Source organism: Alosa alosa, chromosome 5 (assembly GCF_017589495.1).
Source record: "Alosa alosa isolate M-15738 ecotype Scorff River chromosome 5, AALO_Geno_1.1, whole genome shotgun sequence".
NCBI lineage: Eukaryota > Metazoa > Chordata > Actinopteri > Clupeiformes > Clupeidae > Alosa > Alosa alosa.
Genome location: NC_063193.1, coordinates 36,231,258 through 36,256,504, shown reverse-complemented (window position 1 = coordinate 36,256,504; position 25,247 = coordinate 36,231,258). Strand labels below are relative to the sequence as shown.

The window sequence follows — 25,247 nt, the reverse complement described above, 5'->3', positions numbered from 1 at the left end:
CTTCATACTGTATCAGCATGCAAACGAGTCTCACTTTCCTCTTCACAGTTGTGTCAACTGTCAACTCCGGTACCGTACTATTTTCAGCATTTTAATTTACCAGCATATGGTGTATATATCATTTACTTGATAGCGAATACTTTAGGTTATTTGATATAAAGCCACTGTGACTTTAAGACTAAATTGTAAATCAGAGAAGACACATTTATGCATTTACAACATTGCTGAACATAGATTCGGCTTCTTCCTCATTTTGCAATTAATCACATACTGTATCAGAAGTTATGGTGACATTTTACTTTAGGTTTCTGCATAACCCTCTACTGCATGGTGTTACAATATGGAAACAGTTAATATATCTTATAATCTCATCATTTTTGTATGAAAAATTAAGTGTTAGGTCACATGACTAGGGTATCACATTGTACTTCACATTTCTACAGAAACGTTTCTCTGTGACCACCATCACTCTGGATGGCCAACATTCAGAATTTAGGCATTATTACTTTGAGAGAAAAATTGTAAACACTATCTGGACTATGTAAACATAAACATTTATAATTTAAACAAGTTTATATGTTATGAGATTTTTGGAAATTTGCAAAATATAATTGTTGCCATATGGCAACAGCATGCAAATATGGAACCTATTTATGCCCATGCAACTGAATGATAGGATTACCATAGGATTACATAGCACTAGGATACTCTAGGAATATTTACAGCTTTTGACAATATTTTAAAGTAAAAAAGCATTATTTATACTTTTCAGTTGCGCACTGTTTTATTTTTTATATATATATACTCTCTACCCGTGAGGGAAATTTGGTATCTGCATTTATCCCAATCCGTGAATTAGTGAAACACACTCAGCACACAGTGAACACATAGTGAGGTGAAGCACACACTAATCGGCGCAGTGAGCTGCCTGCAACAACAGCGGCGCTCGGGGAGAAGTGAGGGGTTAGGTGCCTTGCTCAAGTGCACTTCAGCCGTGCCTACTGGTCGGGGTTCGAACCGGCAACCCTCCGGTAACAACCCTCCGGTATGGCTCTTGTGCTGCTGCCTGTCTAGCCACAACAAAAGCTGTGATCTCAGGAAGTGGGATATCTGTCAAAAACAAGATAGCCTACACGCTAACCTAGCCTACACGCTAAGCTAGCCTACACGCTAACCTAGCCTACACGCTAAGCTAGCCTACACGCTAACCTAGCCTACACGCTAAGCTAGCCTACACGCTAAGCTACGTCGTGACTCTAACGAAAAGTGCATTCTCTGTTGGGATAGTGATGACAGACAAACTGAGAGGAACAAATGACATCATCTCTCATATGTATTAGTATAAGAGCAGAACACCACGGCCTCTTGTTCAGTGGAACAGCTGAGAACACCACGGCCTCTTGTTCAGTGGGAAACTGAATGTGGTCAGTGGTGAGAGGCCAGCATGTGAGCCACAGACAGAAATAGCCAAAGACAGATACAATATATCATGCAAGATATGAAGCACCAACGTGGTGCAATAGGGAAAAACGCAAGCAACTAGCAATATTGTATATTTTTGAAGCTTCTACAAGCAACTAGCAATATTGTATATTTTTGAAGCTTCTACAAGCAACTAGCAATACTGTACCTTTTGAAGCTTCTAAATTGGTGTTATCTTTGCACAAGTGGCACTACTGGGACCCACTGCAATTTTAACATGTGAGCTACTTCTATTAAACATTTTCATATCATACGCTCACAGAATCCTGGCTCTGGGCCTGACAAGAGCTGCTATTGGATCAGCCCAGTGTCAGTAAGGAAAATGAACCAATGGGCCGCTCATACCTGCCAACATTTAGCTTTTAATTTGTTTTTCTTTTTTTTTTTAGGGGGTGGGGGCAGTGTTTGCATATTTAACATGTTTCATACACTCCTTGCAACACTGCATCTGCATTTCGGCCGTTGCTTTTACCGGAAGGGATACGCATACCAGTTATGTATCCACCTAGTGCATGCAACCTTCCTCCAAAACTCCAAAGATTATGTTCCGAGGACACAATTTGGCTACTGTGTATCAACAACACTCAATAACAGTTATAATGTGATGTGTTAATCACAACATTTCTTCTAACAATTTCACAAAGGCTATTCAACTAGCTTTGGGTTTCCAGGTTTTATGACAAAAAGGTTGAAATTAAAGTAAGTCATTGTGTAGGCTATGTGTAGGGTGAATATCATACCCAATATGGCATCCCGGAAAATGTCAGACTAACAGAAAACATGAACAAACGTGATTTTCAAATGAAGTTTGATGGTCATGCAAATTCCAGGAGTTTTCCGGGAGAAATCGGGAGGGCGCCGGGAGACGACCTTGAAATACGGAAGAAACCCGGGAAAAACTGGAATGTTGGCAGGTATGAGCCCCACACGTTAACACTACACAACATGTACATAGCCCCACACGTTAACACTACACAACATGTACATAGCCCCACACGTTAACACTACACTACACAACATGTACATAGCCCCACACGTTAACACTACACTACACAACATGTACATAGCCCCACACGTTAACACTACACTACACAACATGTACATAGCCCCACACTTTAACACTACACTACACAACAAGTGCGTAGCCCCACACCATCTGGTGTCTGTCTCGGACCACCATGCCCTCTGGTTCTTTGGTCCAGTGCCCCTACGCAGGCAAATGGACCATCACGCTCAGGAATATCAAACACTCAGAAATATCAAACGCTCCGGAATATCAAACGTGTGTGTATATCCATGCTGTCCAACACCCTAGCCACCCACCTGGCCACCCCTCCACCCCTTAACCATACAGTCGATGGCCTGGTAGAACAAGTGGACACCATCCATCAGCATCACCATTAGTGCAGCTAGAAACATATTTTCTTTCAATGTCATTAACGTGAACAATATTAGACAGCTAACCTTATGTTGCATTTTTGCATGTGAAACCCCCTTTGTAATTAATTTTCGGATATCCATTTTAAAACTGGACAGCTAGTGCTACCACGCTATGACCAGAGAATGTCTAATAATGGGCTCTGCTATAACAGGAATGACCATAGAATGTCTAATAAGGGGCTCTGCTATAACAGGAACGTTAACTGGAGTCCATACACTGGAACTTCTAGCTCCCCTGCACCTCAAATCAAATGGATTTGAAAATGTAGGCTAGACTGTCACTTTGGATCTAAGTTGTGTTAAATTGTGTAGGGCCATTAATCTTTTGAAATAAGATGAATTATTATTTTGAACAAAAATAACTACGGGGCAGGGTTGTGTTTTTAAAGGGGCGATGTTTGATTGGGGAAGTAGCCACAGTGAGAGACAGATGTGCAACTGAGTGAAAACATGTCCACACATTATAAGCAGCATCAACAGCAGGGTTGTGACCACACCACACGTTCAGCTCTAATTCTGGTGTTCACACATTATAAGCAGCGTCAACAGCAGGGTTGTGACAACACGTTCATCTCTGGTGTCACCAAAGAGCTCTGCAGCGGAGGTAAGAGTCCACTTTCCAAATTGTTCTATTCACTTGTTTCATCTATTCATGTATAACTTACTATAATAGTGATAATTATTATTTATGTAAAGAAATTCTATCTCAGCTAAGTATTAGCAAAAGGTCAATGTTAGATTTAAAGTGTTAAAAGTGTTAGTGTACATCGTTAAAGTGTTCGTGTACAGTATTAAACATGTTTGTGTACAGTGTTAAAAGTGTTTGTGTACAGTGTCAAAGTGTTAGTGTACAGTGTTAAAGTGTTCGTGTACAGTGTTAAAGTGTTCTCTGTACAGTGTTAAAAGTGTTAGTGTACAGTGTTCTCTGTACAGTGTTAAAAGTGTTAGTGTACAGTGTTAAAGTGTTCTCTGTACAGTGTTAAAAGTGTTAGTGTACAGTGTTAAAGTGTTCTCTGTACAGTGTTAAAGTGTTCTCCGTACAGTGTTAAAGTGTTAGGTGTACAGTGTTAAAAAACATTACAGTGTTCTGGCAGTGAGCACATCAGATAATGAAACACTCAAAATTACTATAATGGACAATACAATCATTTTGCAAATAAAAATAGTGTTACTTCTGTGTGTTATCTTCCAGGGCCACTGGGGTTGGCCAATCATGTCAAACAACGTTGCCCCAATTGTAGTTTTAAATGTACTGATGAGTGCTGCATGGCCTTGATCAAATTGTTGTTTTAAATGTACTGATGAGTTGCTGCATGGCCTGCAGTGCCCAGTCCAGTTCATGTTATTTTTTTTTCTTATCTAAGGATACGTTCACACTAGGCTTCTTTTTTAAGCTGCTAGCATCCGTTTTACATTATAATCCTATGGAGTAGACTGTGAAGATGACTTCTTATAAAACGCTACCGCGGGCGTCTTTTTCTGTAGCTTTTAAAGTTGAGAGTTAAAGTTCTAGCGGTGAAATGCCCTACATCACACTGTTTTTTTTTTTACAGCTGACCAATCACAAGCAGATAACCGAAAAAAAGATGCTTCTGGCTGCTTTTTGGAACAAAAAAAATGGCAGGGTTTTTAAAAAACTGAAAAAGCCAGAAAAAGAAGCCAAGTGTGATCCTCACAAGTCTGATCCTCACAAGTCACAAGTGTGATCCTCACAAGTCACAAGTGTGATCCTCACAAGTCTGATCCTCACAAGTCACAAGTGTGATCCTCACAAGTCACAAGTGTGATCCTCACAAGTCTGATCCTCACAAGTCACAAGTGTGATCCTCACAAGTCTAAGTGTGATCCTCACAAGTGTGATCCTCCAAGTCACAAGTCTGATCCTCACAAGGTCACAAGTGTGATCCTCTGATCCTCACAAGTCACAAGTCTGATCCTCACAAGTCACAAGTGTGATCCTCACAAGTCACAAGTCTGATCCTCACAAGTCACAAGTCTGATCCTCACAAGTCTGATCCTCACAAGTCACAAGTGTGATCCTCACAAGTCACAAGTCTGATCCTCACAAGTCTGATCCTCACAAGTCACAAGTCTGATCCTCACAAGTCCATGAATTAACTCTTTTTCTTCTTGCCAGTAAATCTTCTTCAAATAATTATTTCTTAATATCTTTGTAGGTTATGCCAAAGTAGATGGATATTGAGCTGGATTACAATATGGAATTAGATTATGCTGACTATGACAATTACTCTACTGATAATTCAACAGTGGGGGAAGAGTATTCCATAAAATTCCAATCGACATGCTTCACAGAGGCAGCTTGTGTCACCCTTGTGGTGATCAATGGTGTTATTTTTATCTTGGGCGTCCTTGGAAACGGAATAGTGATTTGGATGAAGAAGACCATCAACACCACCTGGTACCTGAGCCTGGCAGTGTCTGACTTCCTTGTCTGCGCGATCCACCCCTTCAACATCGCTTACCTGGCTCTTCAGGACTGGGTGTTTGGTATCTTCCTGTGCAAGTGCACCTCCTTCATGATGTTCGTCAACATGTTCAGCAGCATCTTCCTGCTGGTCTTCATCAGCGTGGACCGCTGTGTCGCTGTGATGTTCCCCGTGTGGGCCCAGAACCACCGGACAGTCCGAACCGCATCCGTCGTCGTCGTTCTGGCCTGGGTGCTCGCGGCGGTTCTCAGCATTCCGTCCATCATATTCAGGGAGGTCAAACACCATATGGGCAAGAGCCACTGCTTCAACAACTACATGGCGGACCCACACAGCCACACCGCCATCGCCATCAGCCGCTTCGTCTCCGGCTTTGTTGTGCCTTTCTCCATCATCATCGTGTGCTACTCCGTGATCACCCTCAGACTCATGGGCAGTCAGATCAAGAGGTCGTCCAAGCCCCTGAAAATCATGATGGCGCTCATCGTCACCTTCTTCATCTGCTGGCTGCCCTACCACGTCTTCATCCTGCTGGAGCTCCACCCGCTGCCCGACCACCAGCACCTTGTGCGCGGGCTGCAGTGCGGCACCATGCTTTCGCACTAGCCAACAGCTGCCTCAACCCCGTGCTCTACGTGTTCATGGGCAACGACTTCCGGAGGAAGTTCAAGAGCTCTCTGCTGTCCAAAATCGAGAACGCCATGGGAGAGGACAATCGCACCACCAGTCGTTACCTGTCACGCTCCAGCTCGGTGGACACAAGGGCTTCCACTCATATTTAGATGTCCACTCGTATCTAAATGACCGCAGGTTCCCTTTTCTCTGTTCTGCTCTCATAATAGTTAAAAACATTCTCATGAACTGGTAACAATCTAGACTGTGAGTAGATGGAAGTACTCATTTAAATGTCCACAAGTTTCCCTATTGTCATGAACTGGTAACAATCTAGACTGTCAGTAGATGGAAGTACTCATTTAAATGTCCACAAGTTTCCCTATTGTCATGAATTGGTAACAATCTAGACTGTCAGTAGATGGAAGTACTCATTTAAATGTCCACAAGTTTCCCTATTGTCATGAACTGGTAACAATCTAGACTGTCAGTAGATGGAAGTACTCATTTAAATGTCCACAAGTTTCCCTATTTTCTCTTCTCATTGTATTTTTACTTCACTCATTGTCTACTGAGATTCCTGCCAGGTGTTGTATACAAGTCATTACATGTCTCATCAATAGATGAGAATGCATCTCGGATTATAGTGGATGGGAGGGTCATATGTCCACAGGTCAAAATGTCTACAGGTTCACTGTGTCTCCCTTATTCACACTGTTACATTAACCACAGTCAATACAACTGATTTACTGCTATAGCCTGTACCAATGTAGTGTCATCTTCTATTATAACCTGTAGCGATGTAGTCATATTCTATTAGAGCCTGTACCAATGTAGTAATCTTCTGCTATAGCCTGTACCAATGTAGTCATCTTCTGCTATAGCCTGTTACTATTGTAGTCATCTTCTATTATAGCCTGTACCATGTAGTCATCTTCTGTAGTCGTGTTACTCTCAATAACAGATGAGGCTGTGACTTTACCAAACAAACCCAATAAGCGATGTCTTGCTTGAACTGAAGTAGTTGACGTGACATAATAACTAATACAATGTCTCATTATTTGGTACATAACCTGATGGCCAGATCACTGTCTTCAGATCTGTAGGGGCAGCCGTGGCCTACTGGTTAGCACTTCGGACTTGTAACTGCTCCCCAAGCAGCGCTGTTGTTGCAGGCAGCTCACTGCGTCGGGATTAGTGTGTGCTTCACCTCACTGTGTGTTCACTGTGTGCTGAGTGTGTTTCACTAATTCACGCATTGGGATAAATGCAGAGACCAAATTTCCCTCACGGGATCAAAAGAGTATATATACTTACTTATACTTGAATTGTATGTGTTATAAATATTTGCTTACGTGTTTGGAAGTGCTGCTGGGGGTGGAAAGTTGGGGTTACGCCTTATTGTCAGAATGAAGTATATTACCGATAGTTACAATAGTCATTAAAAAACATGTTTTCTCCAACATTTTTTGAAAATGTCTTATATTTATGTATTTTATTATTGTGTAGTGGGGTTAGATTGCTCACGCTGACGTTTGTCACGTCACTATCAGCCTAATTACTTGGCAATCCCCCTGATTAGCAGCTGCTGCCCTAATACCTTTAAAAGACCTGGAAGTACCGGTGAGTGACTGCGCTGCAATTCTTGGGTTGTGTTGGCTTTCCTCACTTTATGTTTTATGACATTTTGTCTTGAAGCCTCGTAACTGCTGTTTACCTCCTCCACCACTCCTGTTGAGGGTATTTCTATTTCCTGCCAGCTCAGGTATGCTTCTTAATGTTAGTCTACGCGACACTGTCGCTGCAAGTTTAGCCTACCCGTAATGATTTTAACTATGTGTTTATAGTGCGGATCTGTGACCTCACCGTATCTGGAGCGGGTATGTAGAGCAGCATTTTATTACGAAGCTATCTGTAAAAATGTATCGTATATTTTAACTCTGATCTGCATCTTGCAGGTGCGTGTAGCCTGGTTGACTGGAAGGCTGGACTTCACAGGCGCTGCTGTTTTGTCTGATCGATTGCTGTCTAGTGTTTGTCTCGTTGTCTTGCTTGTAACTGGTGACTATTTCGTGAGTTTTATTTTGTTTGTTTGCTCCGTCTTTGTCCAGTCGCGTATTGTCTGCGTCTGCTTTCGTAGACTCTGTCTTTATTTTGGGTTTTCTTTTGGTTTTGTTGGTGAAGCTAACATCTACTGCATGAAGCTGCCTAATTATAACATCTAGGCTACTGCATGTTGCCCGTGCGCTGTCGCATGATTAGTATCGCTCTCAGTTTTGTTTGCATGTGATTGTGTATGCTGTCGCTTTGCATGATTTAAGCTTTGTCAGTGTTAGTGTTGCTATCTTCAGTGTATTGTGGTTGTGTCCTTTTTGGTTGATTTATTGCTATCCTCTGGTGCCTTAATTGTTTTGTCTTGTTTTGTTTGGCAGGTCGGGGCGCTCCTAAGGGGAGGCTAGGCACCTGGTGGTGGGACCCTATCACTGCATGTTTGCTGTGCTTTATTGTGCTGTGCTGTGTAGCCTGCGTTATAGAGAAACTCACTTCACTCCGAGTGTGTGTGCACGTGTGTTTGGTGTGAATCTTGGAACACATCATCAGTAGCGTGCCTCCCTTGGGTAAGCTCCCTCCTAGCTGCATTTATTGAGTTCTGTGGACGTTTGGTCCCTCAAATGCCTAGACTCCAATGTATGATCTATAAGATCTGATTTTAAGAACTTGTCATACAACAATATTTAATAAATATATATTTTTGTATTGTCTTTAACCATTGTGAGTCTTTTAGGTTTCCCCAGCATAAGAGATCTGCAGTTCCACCTCCCCTTTCCCTTCACCATAAATAAACTTTCATTTTATTGGAATTCACGTCTGTTGCGTAGTGCATTTGAACCTGTGTGGGTATTCTCTGTGAGGTTACCTTGGTATTTCCCTGGGGGGTAATTACTGGTTCCCCTGGGGGGGCGTAGTCGGGACTATTAATTGGGCTACACCTTTTCCTCCTCCCCTTATACTGCTCCGTCACAATTGCATACGTGCAGGTATAATCAGTGCCTGTGTGTGTTTGTACACATCATGTGTGTTATGCATGTATTGTATCTGAATGTAATACACAGAACAAAGAAGAATGCAAACAGCACACAACACAGAGCATTGGAATATATCACAGCATACGACACAGAGCGTTGGAATACATCACAGCACACGATACAGAGCGTTGGAATACATCACAGCACACGACACAGATCATTGGAATACATCACAGCACACGATACAGAGCGTTGGAATATATCACAGCACACAACACAGAGCGTTGGAATATATCACAGCACACAACACAGAGCATTGGAATACATCACAGCACACGATACAGAGCGTTGGAATAAAATGTGTTTATTTGTGCCACTCCTGCTGTGTTATGGTTGTATCCATTAATTATTATATTAATGGATTAATTATTATATGTCTCTGAAATTAAAATATATAATTCCTCATTGGGTTTTGTCTGCCTGTGATAACATCACACTTTTTTATCATTTGGTAGGCACTTTATCTTAGGCATTTTTTACATTACATTACATTTAGCAATAGTCAAGTTGAAAATGTGTGTCAAAGGTTCTGCAATAGACCGAGTGGTTAGTGGTGTTCGCTGATTATTAAAATCAAATATATCAGCGCAATGTTTAATTTCCAGCCGTGTTATTTGCTATTGTGGAACTATTCTTTCAGACACCTTACAACCACGTCTAAACTTCCACTCAATATTTGAGCCTGAAGCATAGACAGTAAAAGAGGGTCTCGCGGAAAGACTACAACCAAATGTAGACAGCCCCCGTTTCCGGTGGCGCAGTAATATCAACGTGCAATGAGTCTTCCAACAGAAATCAATGGGATTTTACAAAATGCCAAATAAAACACGACAAACTGTATTTCGCTACGTCAACGAACACCACTAACCACTCGGTGAGTTGCACAGTTTTGAAAACGAACGTTAAGGGTTGTTTTATGAACATATTTCTGCATGCCTGTAGGCAGCCACTCTGAAGTAGTCAAAGGCGATTCAAAACATGTCAGAAAAGTCGAGACAGGACCCATCATCAAAATGTCGGTGTCCACCACTCTAGTTCATCAAAAACAAACCAGAAAAGGGACTCAAAGTGCTAAATACCGGAATTATCCATCTAAATGTATCATAGTCAGTTGAAAACCTGTTGTATCAATTTTTTGAGGTTAGGTGTTTAATTTTCATATATTGACCTGCCCTGTCAGGAAATCAACTGTTTTATTTGTGTGTGTGTATGTATTTAGCATGGTGCCACTCTGGAAATCAACTGTTTTATTTGTGTGTGTGTGTGTCTGTGTGTGTATGTATTTAGCATGGTGCCACTCTGGAAATCAACTGTTTTATTTGTGTGTGTGTATGTATTTAGCATGGGGCCACTCTGGAAATCAACTGTTTTATTTGTGTGTGTGTGTGTGTGTGTGTATGTATTTAGCATGGGGCCGCTCTGGAAATCAACTGTTTTATTTTGTGTGTGTGTGTGTGTGTGTGTGTGTGTGTATGTATTTAGCATGGGATCACTCTGGAAATCAACTGTTTTATTTGTGTGTGTGTGTGTGTGTGTGTGTGTGTATTTAGCATTGTGCCACTCTGGAAATCAACTGTTTTATTTGTGTGTGTGTGTGTGTGTGTGTGTGTATGTATTTAGCATGGGGCCGCTCTGGAAATCAACTGTTTTATTTTGTGTGTGTGTGTGTGTGTGTGTGTGTGTGTGTGTATGTATTTAACATGGGACCACTCTGGAAATCAACTGTTTTATTTGTGTGTGTGTGTGTGTGTATGTATTTAGCATGGGGCCGCTCTGGAAATCAACTGTTTTATTTGTGTGTGTGTGTGTGTGTGTGTGTATGTATTTAGCATGGGATCACTCTGGAAATCAACTGTTTTATTTGTGTGTGTGTGTGTCTGTGTGTATGTATTTAGCATGGAACCACTCTGGAAATCAACTGTTTTATTTGTGTATGTGTGTGTGTGTGTGTGTATTTAGCATGGGGCCACTCTGGAAATCAACTGTTTTATTTGTGTGTGTGTGTGTGTCTGTGTGTATGTATTTAGCATGGAACCACTCTGGAAATCAAACTGTTTTATTTGTGTGTGTGTGCATGTGTGTGTATGTGTGTGTGTGTGTGTGTATTTAGCATGGGGCCACTCTGGAAATCAACTGTTTTATTTGTGTGTGTGTGTGTCTGTGTGTGTGTGTATTTAGCATGGGGCCACTCTGGAAATCAACTGTTTTATTTGTGTGTGTGTGTATGTACTTAGCATGGGGCCACTCTGCAAATCAACTGTTTTATTTGTGTGTGTGTGTGTGTGTATGTATTTAGCATGGGGCCACTCTGCCTAAAAACAATCTGCCCCAGCTTGCCCTCTGGTGGTGAACCCACTCCATTACACCACCTCTCCCTCCTCCACTCTCTTTGCCTGTGAGCAACTCTCCCTCCTCCTCTGCTGTCTGCTGTAGTAGTGTCTGGACTGAACTACATCTGGATCTCTGTGCCAGTTCCCCCTCTGGTGGTGAAGGGCCATGCTCCGACTAGTAAGGACTGTATATATCCAGCATCCATTCAAGTCTATGGTCCCACACATACACCATCACACTGAAACGTATTCTGTTGCTTACTGTACTGAAGTGAAGCTTGCCATTACCCACCCTGTTAAAAACGTCCCAGAATTGCAGCGCACCAGACATTGTCCAGCAGCTCACAGCCTGCCCATATTTGCTGGACATTCATTTCTTGGACAGAGACACACAAAATAATAATGCATTGTGTATCTGTGTTTTGGCACTGATGGTCATATTTACTGATCAACCAATGTAAAACTGTTCTAAAGGTTTATAATAAAATATATAATTTATATTTAAAAGTAATGTAGAAAATAATTTATCTAAGTCTTCTTGAAGCATATGTTACTGTGATACATTTAATATTTGCCTTGCTTATGATTCAAACCTAAAAAGGACAAAACTTCAATACAAGAAGTTCCTGTCCTGTGGTCCACGTTAATACCGGCAGTTCCTAGCCTGGGTGTTCCCATGCTGCCTTGCGCGCGATTTGATTCACGCTGCTAAGGCAGCCTGGAGACCATGGAGCAAATTTTCGCCTGAGATAGGAGACCAATCACAGAACAAGGGGGAAAGCAAGACAATGATGAGCTATGCACAGAAGCATTTGATAGACATCCGTGGCACCCAATAAACGGATCTGGGCATTTTTTTCAAATACGAGAAAATTTACGTTTGGTTCCCAGACCACGTCTCATTGAGAAGTGGTGGCGCTAGCCAGGCTAGGCAGTTCCACCAAATTTCTAGAAATTCCCTCAAAGTATTACAGGTACAGTATATTATGTTCATAGAACGGGACATACATAAGGTCACTATATTGATTTTTTAACCTTTGAACCCCAGAATATAATCGGTTCAGTTCAAGTGAGTGTGCTAAATCTGAAGGAATTCCCAAGAGGCGTTCTTGATATAAGGTGTTCATAAAGGAAGGTGTTGTGTTGTGGTTGCTGAGGGCTGGGGCCTGTACTACGAAGGGAGCTTAACCTACCCAGATGTAACCCAGGGTTACTTTGTTAAACCGGGGTTGACAAAACCTGGTTATCATAAGTGGTGTTAATCGGTACTACTGGCTGATTAAGAAGTTGATTTGTTGAACCTAATTGAGTTTGTCTTGGCGTTCACATAAAAGGGCGGGTTGCAGCGCAAGTCACCACTTTCAATGATGACGCGATCACCTTATTTTACGGACGAGGAATGCACAATTATTGTGACAAGTTACGAGGAATTAAAACTCACTCTACGACAAAAATCAAATATACGTCGGCAGCAAACAAAGCAAGACAAGGCTGTTGGCAATGTATTGCAGATCGGGTAGCCTATGCCTAAAAGTAAAGTTTTATTTCCACATGTTCTTCAAATATGTGTTACGGAGGATTAATAGCTTGCGGAATGTCTGAAATGAGTTGAAATAATTAAATTGTCTATTTTGAGTTCATAGAGGCCTACAGATACATAGAAGGCCTACAATTCAGAAGTGGGCATATTAGCCTACATAATAAGGATAATTGAATGTTTAAGTAGCCCCCATTGACTGATTTAGTGTATGCCTAATCCTGTGAACATTTCAGATGCAACACCATTGCCAAATGCACATGGCAGCAGGTGAAAATGAAACACAAAAACATTATTCAGAATAGTAGGTTTATATAGCCTAGTTATAGCTTGCATTAATATTTCTTAATTATGAAAACATGTAGGCCTAGTATGCTTATAGCCTTCACTTGGCCTCTGTTTTACAGCTAACAAGAAAAAGGTGTCTTTGAACACTACTGTAGGAGGAAAGGCACCAGAGTGTTTTACAGTAGCAGAGGAGTTGGCTATCGCAAATAATAGTGGAAGGCTGATTATGGAAGGGGTTGAGGGAGACATTCGGTCAGATTCTGGTGCTGTGGAAATGTGTAGCCTTTATGTGCAGGGTACAGTAATATGACATTCAATTCAACAAGTTTGTTAAATTTATTAGGCCTACTGTAGGCTATGTCCGATTTATTTTTGGCTTTTCTTGCTCAGATGTTCAGCATACTGTAGGCCTTTGTCCGATTTATTTTTGGACATATATTCTTGCTCAGATGTTCAGCATCACCGATTAGATGGAAAACATGAATGTCCACGTAAGGGCATTGCTATGACGGGTGACATTAGAGACGTCTGCCTAGATCATCTGACAAAGATAACGAATTCCCTCAGCTGACAATCTATATCTTCATAGAGAATATCGCACGGGTAGCCTATATTTTCTGGCAGCCTCTAAAACCCGTTGCCCTGCGAAGAGAGCCCCTCACGATTTGCGCTCCAATGTCGTATCATCCAGGTACGCCGACATTGTCTCGGGAGAAATTGTTAGTGGAGGGGTGGTACTTATAAAGGGTGTGGTTAATGGAAACCTAGAGTTAACCAAGAACATGCAGCGTAAATTGCCATGGCAGCATACCTCGGTTAAAACCTATCCACCTTTCGTAGTACGGGTTAATCGAGAAGTTACGCCACACGTGATGAAGTTATTCTCGAAGTTACCCAGATAAGCCAGTAACCCCGCTTCGTAGTACAGGCCCCAGGTGTTGTGTTGTGTCGGTGTTGTGTTGTGGTTGCTGAGGGCTGCTGTTGTGTTGTGGTTGCTGAGGGCTGCTGTTGTGTTGTGGTTGCTGCGGGCTGCTGTTGTGTTGTGGCTACTGAGGGCTGCTGTTGTGGTTGCTGAGGGCTGCTGTTGTGTTGTGGTTGCTGACGGCTGGTTGCTGAGGGCTGGTGTTGTGGTTGCTGAGGGCTGGTGTTGTGTTGTGGTTGCTGACGGCTGGTGTTGAGGGCTGGGGCCTATTGTACAAAAGCAGAATTAAGACATCCGGGATAAGTTACTGAGCTGCGCTCAATGAATCCAAAACAAGAGTGTACAGGCTTAATTGGTTGCACAACGAGCAAGCCAGGATGAGCAGACACGGATTCATCAAGCCAGGTGAAACCTATCCTGGATAAGTGCACGCTCACGGCTCCCTCAAATAGACCCTGCCACCGATCACAGATTCACTGATTCACCATGGCAACTAGAGCGGCTTCAGTGCTTCTTCTACGGTGTGAAGTAGGTAGATAGCCTTCTCACAACAGCAACAAACAGCAACACCTCTGTTAAGGAGAATATTGCAACTAGTGCCGCGACCACCACGCGTGAAATGGTTAGGCACTCCCGTGACGTCACATTGTCACATGACAGGTCGGGAATGGCGATATGTAAAAGTTAATTAATGATCACAAACGTTTAAATAATGACAGTGGCTCTAGGTATATGTGATAACAATGTGTAGTGTGTGATCTATTTAATCTCGGGGGATGAGATTAAATAGATCCTGGAACTTGGTCTGGAGCAGGCTAGCTCCACAGAATAAATCGCCATGGTGATTTATACCATAACATATCCTGCTGCCCCCTATCCCGCTTTTGTGCAACTGGATCACGGATAAATTGAGCCAGGATAACCAAGATATCCCGGCTTAATCCCTTATCCTAGTTTTGTGCAATAGGCCCCTGGTGTTGTGTTGGGCTTGAGTGGGATTTGTCCAAATATTTGTCCAATTGTCTGACTTCTCCATTTTTATTGCCACAATATCAAATAAATAAAGCAAATGATGGGGACACCTCTCTCTCTGTCACTCTCACACACACACACATACATACTCACACTCACACATGTGAATATTTTGTCTGTAAATGTATTTATTTGTTTTTACAGGTTAACAATCACTGCATTCCACTGCGTATCATAGGTACATTTCCAAACACTTGTGAGTACAGTGGGTATATCTACATTCTCCAGGTGCTTTGCAGGCTCCCTGTCCTCTCATTGGCTCTGTGGAGGTCAGGTGACTTTGGTTCCCTCAGCAACCATCGATGAGAATGTTATCTGTGAAGTTGTCAAGCTCTCTGAGGTAGTTTGTGCAGGCCCTCTCCTTGCAGGTCGCTCTGTCCGGCCATATGTCCACCTGTGCCTGGGAGTCCAGTGGGAACTTATATCTGCAAAAAAGTCCAGCCACTGATGAACCTGCACCATTTCTAATATTACATATACTATACTATAACAACTGCACCATTTCTTAGATTACATATACTGTACTATACTATAACAACAATAACTTTACTATACCTAATATTACATATACTATACTATACTATAACAACTGCACCATTTCTTAGATTACATATACTGTACTATACTATAACAACAATAACTTTACTATACCTAATATTACATATACTATACTATAACAACTGCACCATTTCTTATATTACATATACTGTACTATACTATACTATACTATAACAACTGCACCATTTCTTATATTACATATACTGTACTATACTATAACAACAATAACTTTACTATACCTAATATTACATATACTATACTATAACAACTGCACCATTTCTTATATTACATATACTGTACTATACTATAACAACAATAACTTTACTATAACTAATATTACATATACTATACTATAACAACTGCACCATTTCTTATATTACATATACTGTACTATACTATAACAACAATAACTTTACTATACCTAATATTACATATACTATACTATAACAACTGCACCATTTCTTATATTACATATACTGTACTATACTATAACAACAATAACTTTACTATACCTAATATTACATACACTATACTATAACAACTGCACCATTTCTTATATTACATATACTGTACTATACTATAACAACAATAACTTTACTATACCTAATATTACATACACTATACTATAACAACTGCCATTTTGTGCTTCCACTCTTCCACCAGTGGTGTTGACTAGCCTGTAGCCTGTGGTATTGACTAGCCTGTAGCCTGTGGTATTGACTAGCCTGTAGCCTGTGGTATTGACTAGCCTGTAGCCTGTGGTATTGACTAGCCTGTGGTATTGACTAGCCTGTAGCCTGTGGTATTGACTAGCCTGTGGTATTGACTAGCCTGTGGTATTGACTAGCCTGTAGCCTGTGGTATTGACTAGCCTGTAGCCTGTGGTATTGACTAGCCTGTGGTATTGACTAGCCTGTAGCCTGTGGTATTGACTAGCCTGTGGTATTGACTAGCCTGTAGCCTGTGGTATTGACTAGCATGTAGCCTGTGGTATTGACTAGCCTGTAGCTTGTGGTATTGACTGGTCTGTAGCCTATAGTGTAGTCTGTGGTGTTGACTGGTCTAGTGTAGTCTGTGGTGTTGACTGATCTGTAGCCTATAGTGTAGCGTGTGTTGTTGACTGACCTGTAGCCTGTATAGTAGCCTGTGGTGTTGACTGATCTGTAGCCTGTAGTGTGGACTGACCTGTAGCCTGTGGTGTGGACTGGTCTAGTGTAGCCTGTAGTTTAGCCTGTATAGTAGCCTGCATAGTAGCCTGTGGTGTAGACTGACCTGTAGCCTGTATAGTAGCCTGTAGTGTGGACTGACCTGTAGCCTATAGTGTAGTCTGTGGTGTGGACTGGTCTAGTGTAGCCTGTAGTGTACCCTGTATAGTAGCCTGTGGTGTAGATTGACCTGTAGCCTGTATAGTAGCCTGTGGTGTAGTGTGGACTGACCTGTAGCCTGTATAGTAGTCTGTAGTGTGGACTGACCTGTAGCCTGTGGTGTGGACTGGTCTAGTGTAGCCTGTATAGTAGCCTGTATAGTAGCCTGTAGTGTGGACTGACCTGTAGCCTGTGGTGTGCACTGACCTGTAGGAGCGGTGCTGCCGTATCTGCATGATCTCCGCCCCCATCACCAGGTACTGCTGTCCTGCCTCCACCCGTGTGGAGCTGCACGTGGCCTTCTTCACAAACTCCACCTCTGAGCCGATCTTTACGTCCTCTGCCCCTATGAGAAGGGCAGATACCAGCCGAGATCACATCTGGACTAGGGCAGATACCAGCCGAGATCACATCTGGACTAGGGCAAATACTATCCTAGATCACATCTGGACTAGGGCAAATACTATCCTAGATCACATCTGGACTAGGGCAGATACCAGCCGAGATCACATCTGGACTAGGGCAAATACTATCCTAGATCACATCTGGACTAGGGCAGATACCAGCCGAGATCACATCTGGACTAGGGCAAATACTATCCTAGATCACATCTGGACTAGGGCAAATACTATCCTAGATCACATCTGGACTAGGGCAGATACTATCCGAGATCACATCTGGACTAGGGCAGATACCAGCCTAGATCACATCTGGACTAGGGCAGATACCAGCCGAGATCACATCTGGACTAGGGCAGATACCAGCCGAGATCACATCTGGACTAGGGCAAATACTATCCTAGATCACATCTGGACTAGGGCAGACACCAGCCGAGATCACATCTGGACTAGGGCAAATACTATCCTAGATCACATCTGGACTAGGGCAGATACCAGCCGAGATCACATCTGGACTAGGGCAAATACTATCCTAGATCACATCTGGACTAGGGCAAATACTATCCTATCTGGACTAGGGCAAAGCCAATACTATCCTATCTGGACTAGGGCAAATACTATCCTATCTGGACTAGGGCAAAGCAAATACTATCCTATCTGGACTAGGGCAAATACTATCCTATCTGGACTAGGGGCAGATACTATCCTATCTGGACTAGGGCAAATACTAACCTATCTGGACTAAGGCAAATACTAACCTATCTGGACTAGGGCAAATACTATCCTATCTGGACTAGGGCAAATACTGGGCAGACACCAGCTTAGATCGTGTTTGGACTAGGAGCAGATACCAGCCTAGATCACATCTGGACTAGGGGCAGATACCAGCCTAGATCACATCTGGACTAGGGGCAGATACCAGCCTAGATCACATCTTCAGTCTCTCTGTATCTTCAGTCTTACCTTTTTTGAAGACATCCTGTACTTTCGCTTTGTATGTCACAAAATCTCCCTCGGCTTCATTCGACTCAACAATGACCTTAAACGCTGGATAGGGAACAAGAGATTTAGATTAGAACAACAAGAATAACTTCAATAACAACAATACATGTGATAACAGCATCCATGCATGAGTTAGATGTCACATGTTACCATATTTGCATGAGTTAGATGTCATATGTTACCATATTTGACCCTGTCCTTGCACATGTCCTTCTGCAGGGAGTCAGCGTTGATCTGATCAGTGTCCAGAGTGGATCTGAAGGTGCAGCATTCCGCTACACACACACAACACAAACAACATGGATCACATGCAGCATTCCGCTAAACACACACAAACAACATGGATCACATGCAGTATTCCGCTAAACACACAAACAACATGCAGCATTCCGCTAAACACACAAACAACACAAACAACATGGATCACATGCAGTATTCCACTACACACACACAACACAAACAACATGGATCACATGCAGCATTCCGCTACACACACAAACAACATGCAGCATTGCGCTACACACACAAACAACATGCAGTATTCCGCTAAACACACAAACAACATGCAGCATTCCGCTAAACACACAAACAACATGGATCACATGCAGCTAAACACACAGACAACACAAACAACATGGATCACATGCAGCATTCCGCTAAACACACAAACAACACAAACAACATGCAGCATTCCGCTAAACACACAAACAACATGCAGAATTCCGCTAAACACACAAACATGGGATCTATGACCATAGAGAGAGAGAGAGAGAGAGAAGTGTGTGTGTGTGAGAGAGAGAGAGAAAGAGAGAAAAATAGTGTGTGTGTGTGTGTGTGTGAGAGAGAAAAAGAGTGTGTGTGTGTGTGTGTGTGTGTGAGAGAGAGAGAAGAGTGTGTGTGTGTGTGCTTGTGTACCTGCCATGCAGTGGCACTGTTCCTTTTCACACAGCCTCAGTAGTTTGCGCTCCTGTGGGTGGTAGACCTTAGAGCACGAGCTCTCTGTGGGAGACAGACACAACTCCACACTAAACCAACACACTACACTCATTATCATTAGAACAGCTCTCTGTGAGAGACAGAGACAACTCCACACTAAACCAACACACTACACTCATTATCATTAGAACAGCTCTCTGTGGGAGACAGACAGGCAGACAGCGGGATTCACTACACAACTCCACACTAAACCTGCTCATTATCATCACATTTATGGTACAGGGATTAGGACAGGTGACTTTTATAAAGGTATGTAAACTGGGAGAAACGGTTAACCACTCCGATTAATCTCATTGGCTATGCACAACATTAATCTCATTGGCTATGCACTTCACTTTGCAGGCTAAGAATAACCCTCCACAGCCTGACCCACTCATACCCCCAAACACAGACACACGGGGGTTACAGTGGGAATCGCTTTGAAATGGCCACTTCAGTCGCGCATTACGAGGCGTGAAGCTGCGTGAAGCTTTAGTACCACTTTCAGCCACTGTGCGTCGCTCTGCCACTGTACATCGCTCTGCCTGCCGCCCCTTCTGAAAAAGCTCGATTTACCTCGATTTAGGCGACTTGGGTATGGCTTAAGGCTTGACTACACGGTGGTAACGAAAATCGAAATCAGTTTGAAGTCAATTGACTGTTTGACATGCCATTTTTATTTTTCTGTACAATAAACAAATACATCTGCTTTATGCCGCAGAATTACATTCATATTTGGAACTTACATAGTCCAATGCATCGTTATACTACGTTAGTGTTTCCCAAAACCATACTAGCAACGAACGTTCGCAACCACTATCGTAAAGTTGTGTAGTTACAACTACACCTCTCGACCTGTGGTAGAATGCTAGTAGAAGCATAGTTCCAGGGATCTTCATGTCAAAGACGTCACTGACGCCAGATGCCCAAGGCAGAAAATACATAAATTAAAAGTCAATTTGCAGCCATGTTCACGTAAGTAAAAGTCACACACCTGCAGATAATAATAAGGTGGTGCGCACTTTTTGACGAGTCAGCTGAGAATATGTAGCCTTTGATTTTCATGGAGGGAGGGGGGGGGGGGGTCCTTGTTAGTTTACGCAAACCAAGCCAAGAAGGCTGATTCTGATTTTGATAATATGATCTGCACAAAAGATAAACTTAGGTAAACAACGATGTCAATATTGTTGTCAAAATCTTAACCCAGATTCGAACTCTTGGACAGGGGACTGGTAACTGCTGTGCAATGGCGGCTGTCATCTGCCGGCCTCAACGCAATGCGCCACAGAAGTATGTGCAGGTGCCCGTTCACATGCTACTAAACGTCATTAACTACCTTAGTCCAGACTACTGACGTTTGGAAACTATCATGGTCCAAACCTACAGTACTATGTAAGTACGACAGTTCGTGAATCGTGAATCGGGTGGTCAGTTAATAGGCCCATTTAAGGCACGAGCGCATCTGTGAGGCCAAGCCTCACTAAGTAGCCCGTTTGTTTACAACTAACATTACATTTAATTAAACTGCTTATAGGCTATGCCGAAATAGTTTCAACATTTTGAATATCAGTGTCGGGTGATTTAGGAAATGCCTTATGGCTGAAAGCTGCTTGGGATGCCTCCTGTCAAGCAATAACCATACAAAAACTTAAAAACAGATGACATGATGCGCGTCACTGACATAATGCGCAAATAATATAGCCTAGATATTCCAATATATTCGAATACATGTGTTTATTTTAGAGGGGATATTCGAACATCATTTTTGAGCAATTTTGACAGCCCTAACAAAGCCTTGCGTTAATTCTTCAGGTGGGAAGTGACAGGAATTTTCATACGAGAGACGCTCTCATTGGTGGTTAGTATATGGAGTAGGGAATTGACAGCAACATATCCAATCACATTATGAGAGATGCTGAATTTAACATAAACTGCGATGTTTGATTTTAAATTAATGTCAATTTAGCCGGGACTGTAAGCTGGCACACGTGGGTGCCCGATGTTTTCAGTGGGTGCCCGAGAGACGGAGCATCCACGGTATCGGCGCCTATGACAAGCGTATCTCGCGGTTGCATCCAACAAACATGCAATGTGAACGTCTGGGATTGGGGAGAGAACTAAATGCTCTTCTGAATAAGCACGATTTTTTTGTCCAAATGATGTCTGCCTATCATCGTTGCACTGGGAGAAAACCAGAATGTTTAATTTGTCCTGCATTTCTTACGGCTGCAAACGGGATTCACTCGCCGTTAACCAAATATTTCTTTATTAGGGCAGGGCAGGCATATTTCTGGCTATTAAATTCTAAACCAGTCTGCTAAAGTCTGTAGTGAAGTCTGTGTAGGGTTTTCCAGCTCCATTTCTTTTTACGAGACACCCTGCTCACTTGAGACCTCTGCCGGTTGTTGCAGCATCGTTGGAGCGTCACTGAAAAAATACAAATTAAAGTCACATGATGCCGCGTGATCCCGCGGGCGGACCGCTAGGGAAGCTGGCCAAGTCGAAGCACTGCCCACTGTATATTGGCCTGGCGGACATACCTGGGTCACACTGGGGTTATATTGGCCTGGTTGGCATACCTGGGTCGTGGTTGGCATGGTTGGCATACCTGGGTCGTGGTTGGCATACCTGGGTCGTGGTTGGCATGGTTGGCATACCTGGGTGGTTGGCATGCCTGGGTGGCATGGTTGGAACCTGGGCGCTGGTGGCCCGTGTTGGCTCTGGGCAGCGGGTCCCGCGGTATGGATGCGGCCGAGGGCACCCTGGGGAGGTCCGCAGGACCGTTGCTGTGCCCTGAACGCTGGAGGACTATTGCTGTACCCTTACTGGACATACGAGACCGTTACTGTGCCACCTGGACACAACGGACCGTTACTGTACACCTTACTGGACACTACGGGACCGTTACTGTACGCCGCTTACTGGACACTGGGAACCGTTACTGTGCACCCTGGACGCTGGGGACTATTGCTGTACGCCATACTGGACACTACAGACTGTACACCCTGAACACAACAGGAACCATTACTGTACACCCTTACTGAACACTACAGGAACCATTACTGTACACCCTGAACACTAGAGGAACTATTACTGTACACCCTTACTGAACACTACAGGAACCATTACTGTACACCCTTACTGAACACTACAGGAACCATTACTGTACACCCTGAACACTAGAGGAACTATTACTGTACACCCTTACTGAACACTACAGGAACCATTACTGTACACCCTGACTGAACACTAGAGGAACCATTACTGTACACCCTGAACACTAGAGGAACCATTACTGTACCCTGAACACTACAGGAACCTTTACTGTACACCCTGAACACTACAGGAACCATTACTGTACACCTTAACACTACAGGAACCATTACTGTACACCCTGACTGATGCAACTAGGCTAATTGCGTATCTGTACACCCTGACTGATGCAACTAGGCTAATTGCGTATCTGTACACCCTGACTGTATCTGTTCATTGCAATGTTGTACTTGCGTAAGTAACAAAGTGCAAAAACTAATCTCAGTGATGAAATGATGAGTACCGAGTCCAGTTGGATGATGACTTTGTCCCCGTCAATTTCGTAATCAGAGATGAGAGTCTCGAGGCCATTCTGCATCTGTGGAGGAGAGTCAGTTACCAGAACGTTACATTAACCATCAGACAACCAGCCAACCACAGACATCCATTATGTTACATTAATCAATCATCAGCCAACCAGCCAACCACAAACATCCATTATGCTACATTAATCATCAAACAACCAACCAACCACAACGATCCATTACATTACTCTACATTTTTTTCAACTGCTTACACACTATTTTTTTTCTTGTCACACAATTTTCTAAACATGTCTTTCAAACATCATAACCCCACACCAAGTCAGCAAAACCATACAGTAATTCTCAGTGTTTGACACAATTTTCTTAAACACATTTTGCAAAACACCACACACAATTTTTTAGCTAACACACAAAAATCAAACAAGAAGTAACTTCATTTCATTTTTCAAACACAACCTATCAAAATGGCACTCTTATTTGCCACTTATTCACACTCAGGGCCAGATGTACTAACGCTTTTGTGCCCACTTCAGGCGTATATTTGTATATTTGTGTGTGTGTGTGTGTGTGTGTGTCTCTCAGGGCCAGATGTACTAACGCTTTTGCGCCCACTTCAGGCGTATATTTGTATATGTGTGTGTGTGTGTGTGTGTGTGTGTGTGTGTGTCTCTCAGTGTCGCCCACTTCAGGCGTGCGTGTAAAATCATTGTGGGAGCTGAAAGTGGCAGATTGCGTTTGTCATGTCATGCATATGCATTCATGGGAGGATCCAGGGGAAAGTGGGAGTTTAGCATAAAGAGATGGGAGGGGAAGAGTAAAGAGCGCCTAGTTATGTATTCCACGGTATGTACAAAGACTGCTCCTGAAAGCGCACGTCTATTCTGCACCTAAATACTTCCGCCTTGTAAAAGCAGGTGTTAATCCAAATTGAGGTTCAATGCGTCAATAATAGAACCTTTCAAAGACAACAGAATTGCTATTTAGAGCACCAGTTTTGCAAGTCTTTGTACTATCAAAACAGGGCTTGAAAACGAAATTATTTTTCAAACATTCCGTTCTGAACGGTTCAGGTAGGCCTATGTTTAACGTTTTGCGTCTTTGCATCGCCACCAACATATCGGTCCTGAACCGGTTCGAACATAAAATATTGTTCGTTCTTAAAGTTCCGCAGTGTATGGCGGGCCTATCAAGTCTATTTTTGTGGACTTTACCTTAGAATAGGCGTACTCATTATTTCCCCTTGATTTAGCCTATACCGTGAGCTATGCCAAAAATAATAAATCACAGGCGGCATCCAAAAACATTCAGATGGGCTATCCATCCCATAGCCTACAGACTTACTGTAGGCCTAACCTATGCCCAGGGTAGGAATTTCCGCGGCGGCCACGGCGGCCATGGCCGTCGTGAGCCTCTAGCGTTGGCGTGATGCCCCCTTTGAAAATCAGAGGTGTACAGGCCACGGTGGCCTTGGTGCCCCCCTTCTTTCAATATTCTGCTTTAAGGTCCTACTAATAGCGATTTTTATTTAGCCTGTGGCCTGTCAAAATAATCTTAGCATTCACAGCGCAAATTAATTTAGTATTTTACGCAGTGGAGAAAGTGACAGTGCAAAAAAGAAAGTCTCGTCCAAATTCACCCATTCTTCTCAGTTTAACTACCGCTGAAGTAGCCTACTCATCATCACACAGACATCACAAGTATCACATGAAAGAGCTTTTTCTCAGGTTTTAAACGATGTTAGCCGATAATTGCTGTGTTGAACGGTTCGCGATAAAAGTAAATAATATAATTCAATTTAATCATACATTCTACTGAAGGTTTTGCATCCATGATCTCCCTACCCATTCATATCGGTGGAATACTTCACGAACCCTTCTTTTAACACATGACAAACCATATATAAGAATAAACAGCAGACCTTACCGAACACAAAGGTATAAAACAGTCCCCTGTACAGTTAGCTGTTCCAGAGTAATCCAGTTTCGAATTTGCAGTAAATTTCGACATGCGTGGATGTCTCCAAATTTGGGCTTTAAGTTTTACAATGTGTTTAAATTGTTCCACATGATTTCATAATGGGCCAAATACAAAATAAATGTTACAAATATCGCCTAGATATTGGTAAATCAGAGGACAGCTGACTAACAGTTTGTGAAAGTAGCCTTAAGGATCACAAAATGCTAAGCATGCATCTAG

The 25,247-nt window shown here is 42.7% G+C and overlaps 1 protein-coding gene and 1 pseudogene across 1 annotated transcript in view; one reads left to right on the top strand and one right to left on the bottom strand.

Moving 5' to 3' along the window:
* The first annotated feature begins 4,789 nt into the window (after positions 1-4,789).
* LOC125294842 lies at positions 4,790-7,098 on the top strand (annotated as a pseudogene).
* Positions 7,099-15,284: 8,186 nt separating this feature from the next.
* c5 (complement component 5) overlaps positions 15,285-25,247 on the bottom strand; it is a 102,791-nt gene continuing 92,828 nt past the window's right edge. The window contains exons 36-43 of the mRNA XM_048244588.1: positions 23,030-23,104; positions 22,396-22,478; positions 22,082-22,298; positions 19,414-19,603; positions 18,681-18,773; positions 18,460-18,543; positions 17,306-17,444; positions 15,285-15,601 (exon numbers count right to left, since the gene is read on the bottom strand). Of these exons, the coding sequence (XP_048100545.1) occupies positions 15,466-15,601; positions 17,306-17,444; positions 18,460-18,543; positions 18,681-18,773; positions 19,414-19,603; positions 22,082-22,298; positions 22,396-22,478; positions 23,030-23,104 (1,017 nt within the window). The 3' untranslated portion in view covers positions 15,285-15,465. The remainder of the gene's footprint in view (positions 15,602-17,305; positions 17,445-18,459; positions 18,544-18,680; positions 18,774-19,413; positions 19,604-22,081; positions 22,299-22,395; positions 22,479-23,029; positions 23,105-25,247) is intronic.